The sequence below is a fragment of the Symphalangus syndactylus genome, chromosome 6 (genome assembly GCF_028878055.3).
Source record: "Symphalangus syndactylus isolate Jambi chromosome 6, NHGRI_mSymSyn1-v2.1_pri, whole genome shotgun sequence".
Classification (NCBI taxonomy): domain Eukaryota; kingdom Metazoa; phylum Chordata; class Mammalia; order Primates; family Hylobatidae; genus Symphalangus; species Symphalangus syndactylus.
This window is the reverse complement of record NC_072428.2, coordinates 102,625,150-102,647,794: the sequence shown is the minus strand read 5'-3', so window position 1 is coordinate 102,647,794 and position 22,645 is coordinate 102,625,150. Positions and strand designations below refer to the sequence as shown.

At 38.9% G+C, this 22,645-nt stretch overlaps 2 protein-coding genes across 3 annotated transcripts in view; both read right to left on the bottom strand.

Annotated features, from left to right (window-relative positions):
• The window catches only part of IFRD1 (interferon related developmental regulator 1), a 53,737-nt gene that overhangs the window by 10,245 nt on the left and 20,847 nt on the right, over positions 1 to 22,645 (bottom strand). Inside the window, exons 1-8 of one of the 2 annotated variants that reach the window (XM_055283728.2) lie at positions 15,772 to 15,971; positions 10,696 to 10,800; positions 10,475 to 10,559; positions 9,520 to 9,644; positions 7,243 to 7,400; positions 4,386 to 4,436; positions 4,123 to 4,301; positions 3,924 to 4,032 (exon numbers count right to left, since the gene is read on the bottom strand). In XM_055283728.2, the coding sequence (XP_055139703.1) occupies positions 3,924 to 4,032; positions 4,123 to 4,301; positions 4,386 to 4,436; positions 7,243 to 7,400; positions 9,520 to 9,644; positions 10,475 to 10,559; positions 10,696 to 10,800; positions 15,772 to 15,865 (906 nt within the window). In that variant the 5' untranslated portion in view covers positions 15,866 to 15,971. Of the gene's footprint in view, positions 1 to 3,923; positions 4,033 to 4,122; positions 4,302 to 4,385; positions 4,437 to 7,242; positions 7,401 to 9,519; positions 9,645 to 10,474; positions 10,560 to 10,695; positions 10,801 to 15,771; positions 15,972 to 22,645 lie in introns of those variants that run through there. The other variant, XM_063642123.1, reaches the window with a different exon arrangement.
• Positions 15,909 to 20,687, bottom strand: LOC129484900 (uncharacterized). Its single transcript, XM_055283730.2, has one exon. It carries the CDS (start codon positions 16,635 to 16,637, stop codon positions 15,909 to 15,911), a length of 729 nt encoding a protein of 242 aa, XP_055139705.2. The 5' UTR covers positions 16,638 to 20,687.

The following is a 22,645-nucleotide window of genomic DNA, read 5'->3' as shown; positions in this document are numbered from 1 at the left end:
AAAACTTGAAAAATTAAATGCTAGGTATTTTAGAAAAAAGACTCTATAGTGTACTTAGGCATTAAAAACACAAAAAAAGGAAGGAAGAAAATAAAATGTAACATGTAACAAAAAACAGTCCATAAACAGCTTCCAAAAGCCTATTAATAGGAGTTTAGGATAATTACATAATAGAGCTGTACCACTCTGGCACAAATAAAAAATGAGCTCTCAGAGAAATAAATATCTTCATATACTCTTACCAATAATAACAAAAAACAGCAGTCATTACTACACAAGGTCAAAAGTCCTAGATCAGAATCTCAAATCTACTACTCTCTACATCAAGTTTTATAAATTATAAATCTAACTTACCATCTGAAAAAAAAGATAATACCCACCCTTTCAAACAATGGTTGTAAGCATTAAAAAGACATAAAAATAAATTCCCCAATAAATTCTGAAGCATTAACTATTTTATCAATATTCTAGACTTGGAGGTATATAGAACTCACATTTTTTAAAAAAATCTGTGTAGCAATCACAACTATATGAGGCAGTTTAATATCATATTTAAGACATAGGATTTGCAGTCAGAACATCTAGGTTTGAATCACAAGCATCCACCATGTAGATCTATACAACCTCAGACAGAACTACATTAGCAATCTCTCTCAGGCTCCTCTTATATAACAGTTATTACCACCCACATCTCATGGGTTTTTTATAAGGAACTGAACTATTAGAAATATATAAAACACAGGACATAAACATCCATTAAGTTATAGATCTTACTGTTATGAACAGCCTGTTTGAATCTAACACAATATAAATACAACAGAATCTAACACAGTATAAATACAACAAACTCGTCAGCTGAAGATAATTATTTCACAGCAAAATAACAGTTACCAATTAAATGGTTTCAAAAGTTGATTGGAATTAGGATGAAATGAAACCAAAGAAAATTTCCAGTAAAGTTTAGGCAGACACGATGAGATGCTTAAGGTCACAAAAACTAACCATTCCCCAAACTATTATTTCTATACAAAAGTCACTGGAACACTCATTATAAACAAAATAAGCTGGGTTTGGATAGCTAAGTATTAAGAAATAAAAATCATACAAAAGCCTAATATTAAAATAAAACTTGAGGCCAGACGCTGTGGCTCTGTATCTATAATCCCAACACTTTGGAAGGAGGAGGGAGGATTGTTTGAGGCCAGAAGTCTGAGGCTGCAGTGAGGTAAGATCTTGCCACTGCACTCCAGCCTGGGCAACAGTGAGACCCTATCTTTAAAAAGACTTATTTATTTCAATTCCTGCTAATCAAGGCAGAATATCTGCTAATCAAGGCAGAATATCTTTGTCAAGGTATGGAGATATTTTTACACAGGGTCAGTTATTATACAAACAAGGGCAAAAAACAAGAAGAATGCTAAGTTGCTGCTTCTGAAGTATAAAATCTAGGTGATTTCAGATTTGGCTCCAAGGAGTATATTTGGTCTTTGATTATCTTTTTTCTCTCTATGCTGTAGCACTTCCCCTGTCCGCTCAGCTGGAGAATGTAATGGGTGAGCCCTGGAAAAGGTCTAACTATATTTTGTTAAATTTTCCCAAGTTGGGATTGTACCAGCAATGGCTCCCAAGATCTTAATTCTGCCCACCAAATAATGTCTCTCTTACATTAAGTTACTCTAGAGTTCCTAAAAGGACACTAGTAGACTACTGCCAAACACAATACTCAATTCAACCAATATTCCAAGTAACAGTTAACACTTATACTGTACCTATCACGTGTTCTCAAAAACTCTATGAGGTTGTGACTAATAATTTCTCCATTTTAATGATAAGGACACTGAGGCATAGAGAAGTTGCCCAATATTATCCAACCAGTAAGAGAGAAAGAGATCTGAAGGTAGGCAGAACAGCTCCAGAGTCTACTATTACCTAATTGGTTATACGGCAAACATCCATTAACCTAGAACTCTCATAAAGGAGTAATAATTACTAATTTCAACTTTGAACACAGTTTATTATTATTATTTAACCAACTCATTCATTAAAATCCGACCTAAAAGTTAGCTCTTCAAAAGTATTTTTCTAAGTCTCTCAGGCAGAATTCATCACATCACTAGATTTCAAAGTTAATAACATCAGAAAGTAAGTTAGCAAAAAGCCTTGAATAATTCAAAACTCATTTGCTGTATGAACCCTATTTTAAATCTGTCTATGTATTTCACTAACGCCCTGGAATTAATTTTTGAACACCCTGTAACTATCCCCCAACCAGCACCCACATATAAAAAGCTTATTTAAAAAAAAAAAAAAAAAGGCAAATAAAAACACTAGGTTCTGTTTTGTAACCCAGTTCATTTTTGTCCTTGGATAAAAATTCAAGTCAAATGAAATATGTCTGGATGAGTTGTCTTGGCTATCCTGTGTTATTTATTAAGTTGGAGAAAAGATATGTGGGTGTGTATGTGTGTATATACATATATATGTATGTATGTATGTGTTTATATATATATTTATACAAACTTAAACAAATTCAACATGTATAATTTAAACTGCATTATGACTTCATTTTAAAAATGCATTTCCAAGGAAAAAAAAAGAAAAGAAACTGCCATTTCTGGCCAGTAGCGGAATGTAAGATTAAAAATTGGGACATCTGGTTTCCGTGCCTTGAGGTTAAGAAGCTATTAACTAGCTCAATAAAATTAAATTGATTGCTAAATTTGAGTCCAATTTCTCACATAAGGAGAATTATTAGCTACTGACAACATTAACTTACTTTCCATTCCTACCTACTATCCCTCAAACAAAAGGAGTGTAGGGGAGTTGGAGAGAGCCACTTCACCCATAAAAATTTTAAGACTGTAAACTTTCTTCAATACAGGCCTAGAATGGAATATGAATGACTATACATGGCAGAACTGTATTAAGCCTGTTTGGAACTGTTCACTGTTAAATAACTTCTTTAAATGCAAAAAACGTTTCATTCTGAAAATATATTCTTTCTCCTTAAATTAAAAAGCATCTAGTAAGTAATTCAAGGTTGGCAATAATATCTACTATTTAGTTACCCATTTCCCATATATTTGAGTTTTCTTATTGGATCCTTCACAGATTCAGTGTGAAGGCAGTCAAACCTGCTCCTCATTTCTAAATATCAGCACAGTATCTGAATCACATATCTTAAGAATACATTCTCCCTTCCAATGGTAAGATTTGAGGCATTCCTTTCTCTTAGCAATCCTTAAAATAGAGATGACAAACTAGGGTTACCAAATGACCCAGTTTGCCCGAGATAAAGGATTTCCTGGAACATAAGAAGGTAAAGTGCTAAACCAAGAACAGGTACAAAGCAAATTGGGTTGACAGATCAAACTATCACAAACTCAAATCCCTTCGAGAGCCAAGCCATGGTAACTAACATCTGTGAGTGGACAAGTGAATGGGTAACTGCAAAGCGCATGTCCCAGTCTAATGAGCAGTGTTTATTTCCATCTTTGGCTTAGAGAAGTTACTGAACCCATCTCATCCCAAACCTATGCTGACTTAGTATTTTATTCATTTGTTTGATATTATGAAGCATCACATGCCTTCATTAGCTTGATATATTGGGTATCTGAGAAATCCAAGCAGCTTCATAAAGATTATGCTAGACAAAACTCTCTCCATGAGGATCCCTAAACTTCAGTTCTATAGATAGCAAAAATTAAGTATAATGAACCACAGTCAAACATTGCTCTACCAACCCTTACTGGTTTCCGCTCTCTAAAGTATTATACCACCACTGCCAAGAAGTAGGGAAATAAATCACTGGGTTCTCAAGCTGGCCATGTTCCAAAGTTATTGTCCAATTCTCAATTGCAAGGTAATGATGGAACAATGGGCCTTGTGACACAAGCTTTTTCCTCTGCCAGTTAGATACTTACACTCTCTATTCCTCTGGCCAATTCAAACAGAAGTGCCAAAGATTCACCAGCAGCTATTCTCATGTTTACATCATCACAAGAGAGGAGGCTTGGAAGCTTATGGAAATGCCTAAAAAATAGTTAGTAATTACTATGCGAATACAACCAATTATGTCCACTAAATGTTGCTTTTATAAAATATGAAACTAAAAATACATACATCTCAAGCTTTTTCTTCACTTCATTGATTGGGCATATGGTCAGCAGTAGTGTCCATGCAAGAAGCGAGCTGATATGAAGCACTGTATTAGGGGTGCTGCAAATAACAGTAGTGTCTTTCTCTTTGAGATAGGACTTAGTGAAGATATTTTCCAAACATTCCAGAGTTGAGTATAGTTCCTAATGCATAAGAATATGAAGTAAGATAACCATCTTAAATTAGAAATAACTGCAGATAACTAGAATCAAAGGTTTTTTACTTACAGTAATGTCATCTGTGGCAATAAAACAGCAAACACCAAAGCAAGTTGCACACTAAAAAAAAAAAATATATATATATATATAGACATTAATGATTTCATTTCTTATTAATTCTACATCTTCCTGCTTTTATAATTCAACGTGAAAATGTTCTCAGCAGCATAATATATTAGGTGCCAAGCATTATATATAAAAGAGGTGAGGAGAGAAAGAATATTGAACTAAGATCAAAGGAAGTACGTTTCAGCTCAAGCTCTGCTACCAAATTCACAGCATGACTTTAACTAAGTGATTCTGTTCCTCTTTGGTCTTCTTTTATTGATCCATAAAATCAAAAGCATGCAAAAGAATTACATAATTTCTGAAACAATTGCAGCTCCATAATCTATTATTTAAATTATTGAATTATTTTTATAAGTCTATGTCAGTAAAGCATTCCAAAAGGATGAACTATCCCCTTGTTTCCTTTCTGTATGCTTTACAGGTGCTTACTAGATCATTAAACTTCAACTGTAATTCAAAGATAGAAAGTTTAGACATATGAGATAAAGAAGCCTACCCTCTATTAAAAAGCCTTTAAAACACATTACAATTCCATTGGTTTTTACGCTGTTAAAACTATATTCTTTTGTTCTTATGAAGACTCTACTATGAAAACTTCTAAAAGAAATCAGCTTTCAAGAAATAAGCACACAGGAGCAGAAATTTCCTAAAATGTAAATAATTGTCTTCAAACTTCCCACCTAATTAATTAATCCCATTAATCCAGATTTCACTTATTCTGGATTATGCTGAAAAGAGGCTGGGAATCGTATAATTGCCTTTTGTTTGGGGAGGGGAAGGGCTAAACAAAAGTGAGTACCCTATATGATTACAAAGGTAAAGCTTATCGAATAAAACATACTCAGAACACAACACTTACACAAGCCATCTACTTGCAACATAAACAGAAGCCTTCAATTCTCAGAACATTTGTTTCAACAAATTAATCCACAGAAAAATAGAATTTGTAATCTGAGATTTTATTATTCTCCATTTCCCCTTTCTCCACATTTTGTCACTAAAATTCCCTCATGTTGTTCTAAGTATTATTAAAGCTTTAAGTCTTTAAAGGCACCATTGGTATCAGGCCCAGGTTTTAGCCAGTTCTGTTCCAGTACTATGAGGATATCTGTGATATTAATCTGCTTGGTATCACTATTTTATTTTCATTATATCATCCTAGTAAAAATTGGACACTGTTAAAATCTAAAAGTAGCCTAAGCATTAAAGGAAATTTTCAATCCATAATCCCTTCTGCTAAGTAAGCAGCAGAAGCAAGGCTACATCGTTCCTTTTAATGACTAAGAAAAACAGCCAATTAAAAGACTAGGACTGGCTAGGTGCGGTGGCTCACACCCATAATCTCAACACTTTAGGGAGACCAAGGCAGGAGCTCAAGGCCAGCCTGGGCAATACAGCAAGACCCATCTCTACAAAATATTAAAAGCGAGCCAGACATGGTGGCACATGCCTATAGTTCCAGCTACTCAGGAGGCTGAGACAGGAGGTTAACCTGAGCCCAGGAGGTGGAGGCTGCAGTGAGCCATGATTGTGCTACTGTACTCCAGCCTGGGTAACAGAGTGAGACCCTGTCAAAAAAAAAAAAAAAAAAAAAAAAAAAAACCTTAGGACTGCCTCAACTTAATATGGATTCCATCTGCTAAACGGGGAGGCTAAGGTTTTTTTAAAAATTCACAGCAACTCAGAAGTATGGAAAAAAAAAATGCCTTTAAATGACCAAAAAACTCACATACAATCAAAATTAAGTGACTGCTCCAAAAATCTACCCAGCAGAGTGTTTTCTGTCATTCTAGTACGAAATTATACCCATAGTTCCACATGATTTAACAGCTGCACATATTCACCCAAAAAGAAGAAAAGAAAAAGTTAAGTAGCAAAAGCTAATTAAATATTTCAGAATTACTAACTACTGGAGGGCAAGGAGATTACTATGAAGTTGCCAAACTCCAATTTCTTTGCCTCCAGGGCAAACAGCTAGACTATTCCCAGCCTCCATGTGGCTGGTAAGCCAAGGAACTAGATGAAAAAGTGCTCTGGCTGAGTCTGTCACCTAGCTACCCTGGCTGCCCTATGGAAAGAACCTAGAGGTGGGCGGAGCTGCAATGGAGGCCTGGGGTTCCAGCCAATTTGCATTGGGTGGTGATGATAAGAAGAATAAATAAATTTTTACCAAGCTACTTAGACAAAGATTAATGTTACTTACCTTAAGTAATACTAACAAGGAAGCTGATTTGGATAATCAATATTAAAAGTATTAAAATGTTTCAAGCTTAAACTGATTCACTTGTTTAAAAAAACAGCTTAGGATCACGTTATTTTTCCAAATCCACTAAGACCACCTCAGTGTCTTGTTTTCTGTGACACAGTAAAACATCTCCATATGATCATTTATATCACTTATTACCGCACCAAAAAACAAAAAATAAAACCCCCAAAACTCAAAATCTAAAGTCAAGTGTTACAAGAGGTAAACATCCAACACTTAGAGAATGAAAGCTTTCTCAAACCCCAAAATTAGAAGACTTTCACAAGTCAGAATTTCAGAGTTTCCTATGTCTACCCAAATCCATAAATATAGAATTATCTTTTTTTTTTTTTTTAAGATACAGTGTCTGGCTTTGTCTCCCAGGCTACATTTCAGTGGCATGTTTATGGCTCACCGCTGCCTCGAACTCCTTGACTTACAAGATCCTCTCTCTTGCCTCAGCCTTCTGAGTAGCTGGTACGGTACTACAGGCGCACCATGTCTGGGTGTCATGAATAGACAGATCTATAAATGTAAATATCTTATACTTACAGTTTGCCTAGCCTGGATACTAGCTGACCCATCACAAATGATTTTCTTTAGGAATGGTCCAAGAGTTTTCAAAATCTCTTCACTTTCAATTCCAGGGCCCAGCTGAATACAAAGAACAGATGCTAATGCTGCAGCTGCACGTTGCTCATCACTCTTACCTATAAAAGCAGCCAAGATGCAATCACGATAGTCTTTTCAGTAGACTAACTTACTAAGACAGTTATTTCCCAAATTTGATCAATGACAAAATAGCATTTACCATTTTTGAAACCCCATGCTCCAGGCTTTGATGTAAGTTACAAACTTAGGCTAAAGAGCTCAAACTATAGAAACAGACCTCACTCAAATCCTAGATCCCACTTATTAACCAAATGATCATCAATTAATTACTCTTATTCTCTAAATAGAATTCCTCATCTGTAAAATGGAGATTAGTATCTATCTTAAGGGAGTATTTTAACAGTTCAACTAAATGTGTTTCAAGCCAATTTCTGTCTTCAAAGTCCTTAATGTACTCATATAAACAGTGCTCAAATTGCCCTTGAATTAATCTCCTAAGCATTTCAGATGTACACAGTCCATCAGGTAAATCTTCAGGGTTTCCCCACCAACATTTTTTTAAATAAATAGGGGATTAAAAATAAACAACTCTTTAAAACCATAAAAAAAAATTTATTAACTTTTTTTTTTTTTTGAGACAGGGTCTCACTCTGTCGCCCAAGCTGGAATGCAGTGGTGCAAAAAATACATTTATATAAAGGTACATATAAATTAACTCTTGAGAACTGTATACACCACAAGCGTGGGGCAAACACTAAGCTTAAATTATTACCTGACAAAAATGTAAAAAATATGCAAACTAAAACGGAATTTTTAAAGGTCATCTAGTCCAACAACCATTATAGCATATAGTTTGAATGTAAAACACCTTTAATAGAGCCATTGTGTTATCTTTAAAAAGTTGGGTCTGCTGTCAACTATACCAATAACAAGATATATAAGCTTAGACCCACCTCAGTTTTCCTAGGCCTTTCTTTATTCTATTCAATGGAAGAGGTGAATTTGATCAAACGTTTCACTTACAACAAAATTTTTACTCTCAGGTAAAATGAGAAAAATAAGGATAGAAAGCTTAATTCATTCAATTTTTTTGAAAGTGCATTTCTACATTTTTGGTGCTAGAATATTTTGCTAATAAAACAATGATAGTGGAGGATAATTATTTTCATAATGTTCTTTTTTTTTTTTTTTTTTTTTTTTTTTTGAGACGGAGTCTCGCTCTGTCGCCCAGGCTGGAGTGCAGTGGCGCAATCTCGGCTCACTGCAAGCTCTGCCTCCCGGGTTCACGCCATTCTCCTGCCTCAGCCTCTCTGAGTAGCTGGGACTACAGGCGCCCGCCACCACGCCCGGCTAATTTTTTGTATTTTTAGTAGAGACGGGGTTTCACCGTGGTCTCGATCTCCTGACCTCATGATCCGCCCGCCTCGGCCTCCCAAAGTGCTGGGATTACAAGCGTGAGCCACCGCGCCCGGCCTTTCATAATGTTCTTACTTGGCTGAGTAAGTTGGCAGACACCAAATCTTGTTTTGTTTTGTTTGTTATAATAGAAACCAAGTATTGCTTTGTTGCCCAGGTGGTCTCCAACTCCTGGCTTCCAGCAATCCTCCCACCTGGGTCTCCCAAAGTGCTAGAATTACAGATGTGAACCACCATGCCTGGTCACAAGTCTTTTTAAATTTGGTGGTTCCTAAATCTAGTAAATCTGGTAACACTCGACTTTAAGGTCTGATAAAATTATCTTTCAGATCTCTCTTTGGTCTTAAAAGTTCTATCACTGTAACAATTTGAATTCCAGAATTTCTATTACAAAGTTCTAGAATTCGAATATTCCAAGGGATATCCTGAAAATGATGTAATTTACAGGTACAATCAATGTTTTATATAAGTGCAAGGGAAAATGAGCTAGATGTCTGACACACACTTTCAAGCTTTTCTGGTATAACAAGAGAATGACCATCACCCCTTCTGATACAAAAAAGGATGATGACAATCTACTCTACTCCTTCTTAGTTTCAAGCTATTTTTTTTTTTGTTTACGTAAAACAAAAACAAAGTTTTAATAAGTCTCATTTTGAGCTATAACAAGATGGTGCACTCCTTGACTATTAGAAAATTTTAAGAGTGGGCCAGTGTTCCAGTGCTATTACTGAATGGTACTGAAAAGATAACACAGTCCTTACTAGTTCTATGTCTGTGACTCAAAAATAAGGGCATTACCTTTTTTCAGGCAGCGTTCAATGCTATCAGTTAAAGTCATTCTTCTTTCCAGAATAAATTCATACAGCATTTTTGAAGCCAGTGCATTTTTAATACCTTCAAGAGCTGCTTGCCTTGTCTTTGCACTATTTAACACCCAACATAAGAGAAAGAAGATCAAGTTGGAGTATACAATAAATAACTTTTTAAAATCTTATTTCCTTCTAAACTTTATCTATGTATAGATTTTTTAAATCTAATTCTCATCAAGCTCTAACCATTTGTCAATAATATAATTTAATTTCCATCTCTGACTCACCTTATTACACAAAACACTTCAGGCTCTTTTATATCATGGCATTTTTCTTAGTTTGATAGCCACAACTTTAAATGCCTACATAATATTTTATTGTTTCAATGTACAAGTATAGTTTCAATGTATTGTTTTCCTATATTACATATTTAAGTAAATTTACACTATTTTAAAAACTATAAAAGTCTAGAATTGCATCTTCAGGGCTTTTTAATTCTATTAAGGTCAGTTCTGAAGCTATAGTGAAGAAAAACAAGCTAGCTTTGACATTTTTTCACATTATAACAACATTAGTGGACAAGCAGCTTAAAGCAAGGTTTCATTATCATTTCTAGTTGAAGATTAACTTTTAATTCAACAAATTCATTTCTATTATAATCAAATACAGCTATGTACGTGCTATTATGCTAGAACAATGACTAATCTGACTGAATCTAAATTCTAATGGCATGTTACTACCCACATTAAAGTCCAACGAAATAAGAAACATCCAAAGTAAACAAATTAACCTTTAGGAAAAACATATTGCTATTATCTGAGAGCTGCACAAATTATATACATGTAAGGTAGCTGATTAGAATCACACAGAATAATAACTTCTCTTAGCTTTTGACTAAGATCAAGCGTAGAATCACACAGAATGGAGTTTCCAGCATTGCCTACCTCTTATCCAGGGTTAGGTCAATTAATCCCTTCAACTTGTACTCTAGGTCTTCTTGAGTTCCTTCCTCATCAAGGACTTCTGGTCCTAAGAAATAATATAAACCAGCCATCGTAATTTAAAAGAAAAAAAAAACAGGCAATGATAGTATACTTTAGCTACAAGAATTCCTCCACCTGAAACATTTTATCTAAAGTTGCAAATTTAAATTTAAAACTCATACCATCTTCAGCAAAACTGGAAGGATCGCTATAACCACTGCAATGGCTCATTGTTTCAATTGATGCATCTTCATCACTAAAAGGCTGAACATTTCGATGCTGGCCACCTATTAGGTAAAAGAGGAAAGAGGTAAATTATTTTATTGCCATTTACCTAAATATTTAACTTTGGAATTTTTAAGTTTACTTAAGAGAAATCCAGTAATAAAACCACAGACTCATTTTATAAAAAGAGATTTTATCACAAGTGAACATAAACATTCTTAAACTAAGTTCACCTAATATGTATTTCAAAGCACCAGTGATACATCAACTATACACATCAGTCCTCTAACAAGAGGCATTCTTTTTTTTTTTTCTTTTTTGAGACAGAGCCTCCCTGTCACCCTGGCTGCAGTGCAGTGGCACAATCTTGGCTCACTGCAACCTCCACCTCCTGGGTTCAAGCGATTCTCCTGCCTCAGCCTCCTGAGTAGCTGGGATTACAGGCACGCACCACCACGCCTGACAAATTTTTGGTGTGTTTTTAGTAGAGACAGGGTTTCACCATGTTGGTCAGGCTGGTGTCGAACTCCTGACCTCGTGATCCACCCACCTTGGCCTCCCAAAGTGCTGAGATTACAGGTGTGAGCCACCGCGCCCGGCCGAGGCACTCACTTTTTATAACACAAAAACTGATACAAAGGTGGGCGAGGTGGCTCCTGCCTGTAATCCTAGCACTTTGGGAGGCTGAGGCGGGCAGATCACCTGAGGTCAGGAATTTGAGACCTGCCTGGCCAGCATGGTGAAACCCCGTCTCTACTAAGAATACAAAAATTAGCCCGGCGTAGGGGTATGCGCCTGTAGTCCCAGCTACTCGGAAGGCTGAAGCAGAAGAATCACTTGAGCCTGGGAGGCAGACGTTGCAGTGAGCCAAGATGGTGCCACTGCACTCCAGCCTGGGCGACAGACCAAGACCTTATCTCAAAAAAAAAAAAAAAAAAAACCCTTATGAAGATGAAATAATTATTTCTAGACCACGATTTCAAATCATGAAGACAATGAAAACAGATCCAGAAACAGAGTGTTGTGTCATAGATAATCATAAGAATAAGACAAATATATTTTCCAATGAGAATGGCTGGACTTAGCAAACATGAACTGGTGAATGGGTTTTTAGGTTACACATGTCTTATGTTAAGGAGAATTAAGGAGTTAAGGCAGGGTAGTTTTAAAGACAACTTGAAGTGAGAGAAGACAAAAAAGGCTTAAAATAGAAGTTTTGGTATTTGATACAGTATAAAAGCCTATCAGATAAACTAACTTTAAGGGAAAGTTTCTACAATGTGCAAGAGTTTAAAAGTACCAATGCTGGCCGGGCACGGTGGCTCACACATATAATCCCAGCACTTTGGGAAGCTGAGGCTGGCAGATCACCTGAGGTCAGGAGTTGGAGACCAGCCTGGCCAACCTGGCGAAACCCAGTCTCTACTAAAAATACAAAACTTAGCTGAGCTTGGTGGCAGGCGTCTGTAATCCCAGCTAACTGGGAGGCTGAGGCAGAGAATCGCTTGAACCCGGGTGGCACAGACTGCAGTGAGCCGAGATAGCACCACTGCACTCCCTGCCTGCGGGACAAGACTAAAACTCTGTCTCAAAAAAAAAAAAAAAAAAAAAAAAAAAGTACCAATGCTGTTACTAAAAATATAAAATCTTCTTTTTAAAAACTAGAATCTTTCTTTAAACTTCATTAACTTCAGGAATAAATACACAGTCACTTAGGGATTTTGTATTAATAAAAGAATTGCCAAGTCATGAACTACATACAATTTAACTAAGTTAAATTAAGTCCCAAATTCTGCCCCAAAAGTGACCGTGAGTCACCTGATTAACCTCTGAACCTAATTCCCTTTCAGTAAAATCAAAGTTCATATGTTCAAACGTCACCACCTTAAGGGTTTTTTTTTTAATGCTCCAAATTTAAGCCTGTTACTGTTGGGCTGGATTTTTTTTTTTTAACGGAGTTGTCTTTTTTTAAAATCAAAACAGAGAATTTAGCAGATTTTTAAATTAACACAGCAAGCAAGTGGCCTTCAGATTTGCTTGCGTGGTGCCAAAGTAGTAAAGCATAAAGATTAAGTAATGAAGCCAAAATCTCAAAATTTCTTGGAGTGCTTAGGACAGGAATAAACAAAGACCTATGACATCACACTCTATTTCTGGATCTATCTTCCTCGTTTTTATGACTGAAGTCATGGCAATAGATGAGTGTCATCTGATTAATTTTATTAACATTTATTCACAAGTCAATTCAGTTTTTCTTTTTCATAGCCTGTTTCTAAGAGTATTCTTCCTGTGCAGCTCTTACTCTGCTCCCTTAACTCATCAGTATTAATGATTTCTAAGATTCGAGGGAAAGAAAAAAATATATACATATATATATATCAAGAAAAAGAACCCTGTATGAATGCCTGATATTTAGGTCAAACTCACCCACACTGTGATCCTAAGTACCATGAAAGAGATGGCACTCTAGGCACATAAAGTACTTATTTCTAGAGGGCTTACTAACAAGGTTTTGTTCTTTCTTGAAAATATTCTCTTTAAATTAAGTGCTATGACATACCTGTATAAAAGAAGTCAATTTTATTAGCTTCCTAAAACTCTCCACTAACATAAAAAAATAAAGAGTTTAAATGGAAAACTCATTAAAGTAATAATGACAATGTGGTTACATAGTGGAGACCTCATTTGAATCCCATTTCTTCTAGATGTCACTTAAAAATACCAATTAGGTAAGGGGCTTGTAAGTAAGCAAAAGTCTGTGTAATTTTCCATCTCTTCTACTCAACTATTATTTATTCATTGTTTATTAAACAAGTAAAACATTCACATGGGACCAAGTTAAAGTTTTAAAAAGTAAATCTTACCCCCATACCTTTCCCCAGTTCCACTTCTGAGAGGTAACCACAGTTAACAAATTCTAGCACACACTTCCAAAGATATTCAAAGCATGTACTGTGTTATAAATCAATCAAAGAATTATTTTCCACTTGTTTACATATGCTAAAATTCAGTGGTGAAATGGATCTTTTCTACTAAAATAGTGAAAAGGTAGCAGCAATAAAGCTGATGAGGTCACAAATGAGCCCTGAGGCAAAATTTAAAAGGCAATCCCCGTACAGCCACCAGAGGCCTGTATAGGTACCGTAAGCACAAAGAGGGAAGGAGGCTTGCCCAGAAACTTTAGACGGGAATAAAAGTTTGTGCGTGATCTAGGCCATTACTAACATCATTATAACTTTCAAACTTTAGCTTTCAAACTTTTCCATTTCATCAACAAAAGGGTAAAAGAATAAAATAAGTATCTTCTAGAAAGAATTCAAATGTATGATTCAGATAAGGAAAAGCTGAAACACAGTGGTAAGAAATATCCTTAGACCAGGCACCGTCCCAGCATTGTGGGAGGCTGAGGCAGGAAGATCCCTGGGGACGAGGGGCTCGTGACCAGCCTGGCCAACACAGACCTTGTCTCTACAAAAAATGTAAAAAATAGCCAGGAATGGTGTCACATGCCTGTAGTCCTAGCTACAGGAGGCTGAGGCGGGAGAACTGCTTGAGCCCAGGAGTTAAGAGGTTGCAGTGAGCTATGACCACACCACACTGCACTCCAGCCTGGGCAACAGAGCCAGACTCCCTCTTTACCTTAAAAAAAAAAAAAAGTATCCTCAATTCACATAGAACAACCAGAGGCCACAATAAACTAATTACATATTTTACATCTTGATAAAGAATGAATTTCATCAACATGGACAGCATTCAAAATAAAGAGGCACCTAAAAAAATATAAAAAATTGCTGTTTTAAGAATCCCTCCCTATAGTCAATTATTAAATGTTTAATACATGATCACGAGTTTTTGAGCTTTTTAAATGCCAGTTTCCAATAACCTTTAACAACATAACCCCATATTTACTTTTCTTGTGAACAAAGGCATATCATTCTGAGTGGCAGCCGTGGCAGAGGGACAACTGTGTCCAAAAATACCTAATGGCTAATAGTTCCAGTGTGATAACGTCGGAGAATACTCCAATATTTAACTCCTGTTTAAATTTCTAAATAAAATGTTACCCAGGTTATTTAATACTCGATTTGAGTTTATTGGGGTCTCTCCTAGAAGGGCCTTCCAATTCCAATCGGAATCCTTTTTCTTAACCATATAATAAGTAGAAAACCATAACTTCAGTTAAGCACCTACCCATCCCACCCAGGAAAAGTTTCAACTTCGTAGCGAGAGCACTACAACCTCAACTTTTAGCCAACTGCAATCTAAGCTCCTCACCACCCTGCCTCTCTGGGGCTCACTGCAGAGAACATATAGAATGCAGCACAAAGGAGAACGCGTTTCTTTCCCCTGTGAGCAGGAGGTAGCCTCGGGAGGTCGCAGAGGTGCTAGAGGTTCGGGGCTTCTGCAGATGCCAGTTAGGGGAAGGAGCACAGCCTAGGGGGAATAAAGTGGTCCCGACGCCTCCAACGCCTCCGCCTGGCCAGGTGGACACGCGAGACGGAAAGCTTCCCCGGCGCCTCTGCGTCACCCCGGGCCCACCGCGCAAGGCCCAGGCCGCGTGACGCAAGAGCCCGTCCAAACCCGCCGGACGTTTGGCATCCCAGGAGCTCCATGTTGGAGCCAGGGTGTCAAAGGCGGCCAGTGACGGCACGGACTCAACTCCCCGTTCTTCCCCACCCGCGGTCGGGGAGAGATCGGGCGAGATCGCCGCAGAGAAAGGAACTCTGACAATGGTTCCTTTCCCGCCCAGCTCCCGGTCAGCCCCTGTCCCGACACACTCTCAGGCCCAAAGACCCATTCCTCCCCGCCCCGACGGCCGGTGCCCAAGAGTCCGGTTCGCACGCCAGATCTAAATCGCGCGAGGAGCAGCGCCCACGGCACGCTGGGAATTGTAGTTCAGTAGCCAACCCACGCACCCTGGAAACGCAAACGTGTACAGCAGAGAAAGAACTACAACTCCCACCACGCCCAAGCATGGGAGACTCGCCAGCCTGGCCGGCAACCGGGATGCCGGCGGCGGGGATACCCCATACCTGCTGTCGCCGCCGTCGCTGCGGCTGCTCCTGACCCGCCGCCGCCAGCACTGCCACCGCGGTGGGGAGTGTTCCGCTTCTTGTTCTTCGGCATCGTGGGACGCCCGGTGCCGCCCAGAGTCGGAGCTTAGCGAGGATCAGCCGATGGAGCTGCACTTTTTACTCGTGCGTCTGTGCGGCGGGCGGCTGAGAGGCGAGTCTTCGGCTAACAACAGAGGCGAGAAGCGGCGGGGGTAAGAGTGGGTGGTGGCGGCAGCAGAAATCCCCGTGAAGAGCTGTGATCGAAAACGATACATGTTTCTCTCTAGCGCGGGAGCTAAGGCGGGGCAGGGGAGGCCACGACGCCTTAAGTAGCAAGACCGCCAGCTGACGTCACCCTGTGGGCGGGGCTTGAGCGCTCCCCAGCCAATCCCTGCACCCCTCCCCATTGGAATCCTCCGTCGGGCGGGGCGCGGATCCTGCCTACAAATCCCATGCGACGAGTCTTCCGTCCGCGCCCAGGGAGCCTGTCTTCGTGGCCTCACTGAATTCTGGGAAACGTAGTAAGGCTGAGGCCGGGGCCTCCTCCCAGCCCTCTCTTCCCAACGGGCTTTTCTGCCGACTTGCTTTTCTCCTGGTGACCCACCCCTGCCTCGGCGCGGCCCCCGCCTTGGAACTGGGTGAGGTCGGCACCGGCGATGCGCAGTGGAGCGAGTATGCCCTATGAAGAGAGTCGGCTTCCAGCTGGCAGCTATGCAATCACCTTTGCTTCTCTTTCTCCGGAGGCTGGTGTTCTCCTTAACCTTTCCCCTACTTCCCTGCGGCACCTGCCAGGCACACAGTCTCCTGGGTAGCATTTCCATGGTTTTAGTTTTAACTAGTTCCATGAACTACTTAAGCCATCATCAGTACTGTACCTGTAATTGGACCGTGGTTCAGGGTTATGTGCTCCCCCGACCCCCCCCAAAAAAGGGATGCTTTCGTCTACTTAGTTGTGGAGTTCGTGTATATCTCAGATTCTAGACTAAGAATATATGGCGATTCAGCGTTGTGGGTTTCTATACAAGAATGTGTCCCTTGACAATACTACCTGCCAGTTCTGAGAACTTCACAGCTGATAAAACAAACACAAGTTATACAGATCAATAATCGCAGTGCAGCCTTTTTTCTCAAGGCACTCCTAGATCTCTGTCTTCCTCGTTAGGACATTTGTCAAGTTTTTCGAGCCTGTTATCAGGTTCATATACTAATGCTTATGACAGATCAAAGTCCTTGACTCACCTCAATGTAGGTGAGTCATCCGCCACTCCACCTCTCAGCTGAGCTCTATTCTTCTATTTGCAATTGCCTGTAGCACATTTCCACTAGAATGTTCCACTTGTGCCTCAACCCAACATCTCTGAAACAAATACTATGTTTCCTTCTTCCTGTCTTCCCTTTGTTCACTGTACTATTTATTATCCTCCCATATGTTAAATTCCAAAACTCAAATTCATACATAGTCTTTTTTCTCTTTGATGCACCACCCCCCCCCCACCATCAAAGCAATTAGTTTTAAAATAACACCCTTAAATTCCTGTCCTATTCTGTGATCACATGTGACCTCAGTTCATGCCTGGGCATTTTAAGCAATCTCCCAGTCTTTTCATCCATGTTTCATGCACAGTAATGCTGACAGATTTATTTGTGTGTTCCCTATTTTACTAATCCACCTGCTTTAATAGTTGCTCAAAAACATTCCATGGCTCTCATGACTAACTTTAAATGCCAACCCTTTTAGCCTGGTCCTGACTCCCTTTCCAGCCTCATCTTTCACTGCTTCCTCATACAGTTCTTGTTCTTCAGCCAAACAGGACTGCTTTTCATTTCCAATACACAACTCTGTTCTCCTACCTCCATTTCCTCATTCATATTCTTTCCTGTTCTTGTAATGCTTTTCCTCCCATCTTCACCTTAAGAAATTTTATCTACCTTTCAAGATGTAGCTCATGCTGCCACCTTTCTGAAGCCTCCAGCCAGAATTGTTTCTTCCTTCTCACAACTCTGACACTCATCCTAATAATGCCCTAATGGCACTTACTACCTCCCCACACGGCCTACTCAAAGGTGCTATTTAATGGGCAACATTTCAGGGTTGCTTTTACTTTGTTTAATCCTGAAGCAGCCAGTAAACTGCACAGAGCACAGAAACCAAATACGGAGGCAGGTTGTGGGGGAGGAAGCAGCTCGCATTGACTCCTTGTATCTAGAGGCACACTGCAACTCAGTGACAGGACCTACACAGAATGAGATGTCTCACAGAATTGTAGACTCAATATCTTTTATAACCCTAGGCTCTTCACCATCCAGAAACAACTTATACTATACATAAGGCAACAGTTTTGCCACTCTGGAGTCACATCACCTAGGCCTAACATCCAGGTTCCAGCCCTGGAAATGTTGCTCTGCATTTGGGGCAGGGGCTTTTTTTCCAAATCCCTTCACATCCACTTAGTCGTTCTTGGGCAGGCCTGGCCGTGGCCCACCACATCATATACATACTTGTTTTACGTTTATTTGTGAGCACATCTGTCATCTCATGAAATTATCAGCTTCCCAAGAACAAAAATCTGTTTTTCTTTTTAATTTTTTTTTCTTACTTTTCTTTCTTTCTTGTTTTTTTTTTTTTAAATCCACAGACCCAGGAACTTGAAAAATCTTGCTTTCATCATTTCTGTATCCTTCATGGCACAAAAAGAAGTGTTACATTTGAAATTGAAATTATAGTCAGTATATATATAGTCAAATGAACATTTAAGAAATAATTGTTGACTAGATTTTTCTGGATCAAGGAAAGGGAGAAACTTATGTATCACTACATACATACATTCTGGATCAAGGAAAGGGAGAAACTACTTATCACTACAAACATGAAGTATAGCCTTCAGTATAATGAATTCTGAGAGATACTGTACTTTTGATAAAATTACCTTACTATAGTTTTATGCCTACAGTTTAGCTCCAGGCCAGTGCAAATATCACAAAGATTTAGCCCACCTCCTCATGGGACAGTGGTCTTCAGCTCCACATATTATTTTGCAATATGTTTAAAGAAATTAGAAGACTCCAAACATCAAGTCACTAAATGATTACAAATATCAGAAGGGACGGGGAAGCACGAAAGGGAACAGGAAAAGGGGCTTTCTCCAGACTTTGCCTTTTTCTTCAGGAAAGACCACTCTCCCTAGAAACTTCCATCTACATGTTGACCAGAACTGTGTCACAGGATGACCCCTAGCTGCAAGGAAGTTTAGAACACAAGTATTTTTGGCTGGGCTCATTCACAAACAAAATTGAGGTTCTGTTGTTAAGAATGAAGGGGAAACCATGGATATAAGGTAGACAAATAGCAATGTCTGCCTCATATACCAGGAGGCAAAATACTCTCATGCTCTAATAAATAAATATCACATATTTGTTACCAACATGACATCATGTGCTGCCTCAACATTTAAGTCATTGTAAAATATATTCTCTTCTTATAAAACAACTTAGTTTAACATTCCATCGAACAGAAATCACCATCAGGGTAAGTATACTCAAATGTTGCAAAAATAAATTTTACATTAATCAGAATTTAGGGGCACACCCGAGAAGAGTTCTAAGTTCTCATTGATGACTTTGATTCAAGAACAAGTAATAGAGATAAGATTCAGTATTCATACCTTCCTTGAAGGCATAAACATGAAAGGTTTTCTTTGAATGACTTTAGTCATCGCCTCCTTGGGATTCTCTGCATAGCACTGAGCAGAAATAATACCTCCCAGATCCTCCATGTAGGGCTTGTCAGAATCTGTTTCTTGCTTTTATCTCCCAAATCACTTCTCTCATCACCTAACACAGTCCCTTTCCTAATGCCATATCAGACTCTTAGCAGGTCTCTGAGCTCGCCACTCTCAAGCTTCCAGGCCTCACCTAGGTTTGGCACCTGCCTCTCTCTCCGTATTGCATCTCTTGCCCCTCTGTTCATGCACTGCACTTCAGCCACACTAGTCTTTGCCAACTGAAAAACACAAAGTTCATTCCCCACTTAAGACTTGCAACAGCTTCTCCCTCTGCCTGATATGATCAACCCGAGCTTCCCACACTTGCCATTCAGATCTGAGCTTAAATGACACCTACCTGAAGAGGCCTTCCTACTCCCACTCTTCCACTCTCCATTCTAAGGTCACATCATCACCCACCTACCACCAACACCTCCACCCTGCTTATATTCTCCCAAAGTACATCTCACTACTTAATTTTTTTTGGCCCAATTAGTTTTTGTCTCTTCTACTAGAATGTTAGAATTACAAGAAAGAGATACTGTCTGTTTTATTCACTGTTGTATCTTCAGTACTGGAACAGTACTTGGCACTTAGATATTCAATTATTATTTACTGAATGTTTACACCACTCCTGAGAAGAATAAGCGTTAAGCGAAAGAAGGTGAAGCTGGCTGTCCTGAAAGACTGTAAGGTGGATGAGAATGGCAAAATAAGTCGCCTTCATCTAGAGTGCTCTTCAGATGGATGTGGTGCTGGAGCATTTATGGCCAGCCACTTTGACAGACATTATTGTGACAAATGTCTCATTGCTTCAGCAAACCAGAAGACAATTAATTGTGTATGAGTTAATAAAAGACATGAACTAACAAAACACATTTACTGAATGGATAAATGTATTAATAATTAAATGTCACTCCTCTGCCTAGAACATCCTTCCCCACGATCTCCCCATCATCCTTTAAGTTACTGATCCTGGGTCACTAATCCTGGGCCCCCCAACTTGTCTGATTTAAATGTCTTTCTTTTTTGTTCTTGTAGTGCCTTCTTTAGACTAGCATTAATTTTATGTATTGTAGTTTTTTTTACTTCTTTTTTTTTAATGTGTATTGTAGTTCTTGATTACTTGTCTGTTTTCCCCTCAGACATGAGATACAAGCTACATGCTACATGTGGGCAAAGCCCAGTTTTGTCACTTCTGAAACACACATGTAGCACATTTGTGCAAATTAGAAACAGAACACCAAGTCTGATGAGTGTTTATGGGCTGGAATCCAGTCACCAATCTCCCTTCAGCAGGGAACAACCTATACATCTGTACATAGTGGCCCAGTAGACAATAACTGTATATGTTTAATTGAATGAGGGAGTCAATTTCCTCTGTATTTTAGCAGTTTTCTTAAAAGCAAAGGAACTAATGTGGGTTAAAGGATGAGGCTAACATTTATTGGAAGTCCACACTGCCACTGTTCTAGACTGTTTTCACACCTCTCATGTAATTCTTACAGCAACCCTACGCAGAAAAGATTAGTTTTACCATTTAGTGGATGAAGAAATGAGCTTAGAGAGGTTTTGCAACTTCCCCAAGGTCGTACTATTGGTAAACAATGAGTCTGTGATGAAAGCCTAGGCTGGCCAGGTGCGGTGGCTCACGCCTGTAATCCCAGCACTCTGGGAGGCCAAGGCGGGCAGATCACAAGGTCAGGAGATCAAGACCATCCTAGCTAACATGGTGAAACCTCGTCTCTACTAAAAATATAAAAAATTAGCTGGGCGTGGTGGCGGGCACCTGTAGTCCCAGCTACTCGGGAGGCTGAGGCAGGAGAATGGCGTAAACTAAGGAGGCAAAGCTTGCAGTGAGCCGAGATGGTGCCACTGCACTCCAGCCTGGGCGACAGAGCGAGACCCTGTCTCAAAAAAAAAAAAAAAAAAAAAAAAAAAAAGGAAAAAGAAAGCCTAGGCCTATCTGATTCCAAGTTTGCCCCTGGCTGGCTTTGGCCATATGGGAACCTGACTGCTTGTTCCTAGGAGTCATGGGTTTTCTTGCTTGCTTTTTTATAATTTCAACTTTTATTTTAGATTCAGGGTATATATGTACAGGTTTGTTACATGGTTATATTGCATGATGCTGAGGTTTGGGATATGAATGATCCCGTCACCTAGGTAGCGAGCATAGTACCCAGTAGTTTTTCAACTCTTTCCCCCTCCATCCCTCCCGCATCTAGTAGTCCCCAGTGTCACTGTTGCTTTTTTATGTCCAGAGTCATGGGTTTTATTTGCAATCCTGCAAGAAAAGGCCCCTTGAAGTTAAATTTTGCCTTGTTCCCCTTTTTTTTTTTAGAGTCTCTTCACCCCTAGTATCAGTATACAGGGGACATTCAGTTGTTGACTGCCTGATGAATGTTTGCCAGTATAGTTTTTTCTGATATTTCTAAAGCTTTAGCAGAACTTTATTATTAAATAGTAATGTTATTCCATCAAATAATTTTTTACATGGATTATCACTTGTTATGTTTTAGATTGCATTGTTTTCTTAATATGTTTGCAATTTTTGTTTTATTGCCAAGAATGGTGATAATACAGCATGCTAAATTTGAGATCCCTGTTTGTTAAGAAATGATACAGTGGGCACATTTAGTTAGAACTCTTTAAGCCTTAAGATATATTTTGTTTGCTTTTTTCTTTTTGTTGTGCAGAAGATACTTCTTTGTGGTTTTCAGTTTTGAAATTACATACACTTTCTATAATGAAATTTCTGACAAAAGACAGTAAGTGTTTAATTGTCTTCTAAAATGGGAATGTTGCTTATCTCACAAAGCTGCAGTATTATCAATAATAAAATATGAGACTGTGTTAACAGGGTACTGTGAGCCATAAGTACCATAATACACACAGCCAAACTAGGATAGTTATGACGCATTGTGTTGGAAGAACTTTTTATGGCAACAGCGTAAGTAGGAATTATCTTTTTGTTGAACGTAAAGAATATCATTGGACTTTTCTATTTGGAAATCCTGACTCTTCATACTAAACATAACCAAAATCAACTTGTTCTTTACCAATCTGTCTACATTCTACAACGTTTTGTTTTT